Here is a 379-nt window from a genome sequence, read left to right as displayed (position 1 = left end):
TTCAGCATCCAGTTGTGGCATGTCACACTGGGCCATCACATATGTCAGCATGGGCAGGAAGTCATCTGCCCCGTACATCCTCCCTGCCATTGTTACAACAAAAATTGAAATCATGAATTGAAATCAAATTATGCAGAAGTATTATGATCATTTTGTGTGCAACCACACTCATGGATTTCACACAGATGCATCGCGTGTACCTGAGTTGCTCTCCATTATGGTGTAGATAAGCTTGCACACACTGAGAAGCAGAGACACTTTCTTCTCAGGTGAGTACATCTTGCACATGTTGTGGAACTTGTGGCGAATCTTCTCTATGGCAACAGGGTCAGGGGGCAGAGCTCCATCCACACCCATCTCCTGGGGCTGCTTGGCTTTG

The 379-nt window shown here is 46.7% G+C and overlaps 1 protein-coding gene across 1 annotated transcript; it reads right to left on the bottom strand.

Annotated features, from left to right (window-relative positions):
• Positions 1–6: 6 nt before the first annotated feature.
• LOC107682067 (ras and Rab interactor 2-like) lies at positions 7–373 on the bottom strand (the record flags this gene model as incomplete). Its single annotated transcript, XM_016478446.1, has 2 exons — positions 201–373; positions 7–83 (listed from the first exon to the last, which is right to left on the bottom strand). Coding segments are annotated over exons 1-2 (234 nt in total), but the record flags the coding sequence as incomplete, so codon positions are not given.
• Between the last annotated feature and the right edge of the window lie 6 nt (positions 374–379).

This window comes from Sinocyclocheilus anshuiensis, unplaced genomic scaffold (assembly GCF_001515605.1).
Source record: "Sinocyclocheilus anshuiensis isolate Anshui unplaced genomic scaffold, SAMN03320099.WGS_v1.1 C31476375, whole genome shotgun sequence".
Lineage (NCBI taxonomy): Eukaryota > Metazoa > Chordata > Actinopteri > Cypriniformes > Cyprinidae > Sinocyclocheilus > Sinocyclocheilus anshuiensis.
Note: the sequence above shows the minus strand (reverse complement) of the source record. Positions and strands in the feature narration are given on the sequence as shown.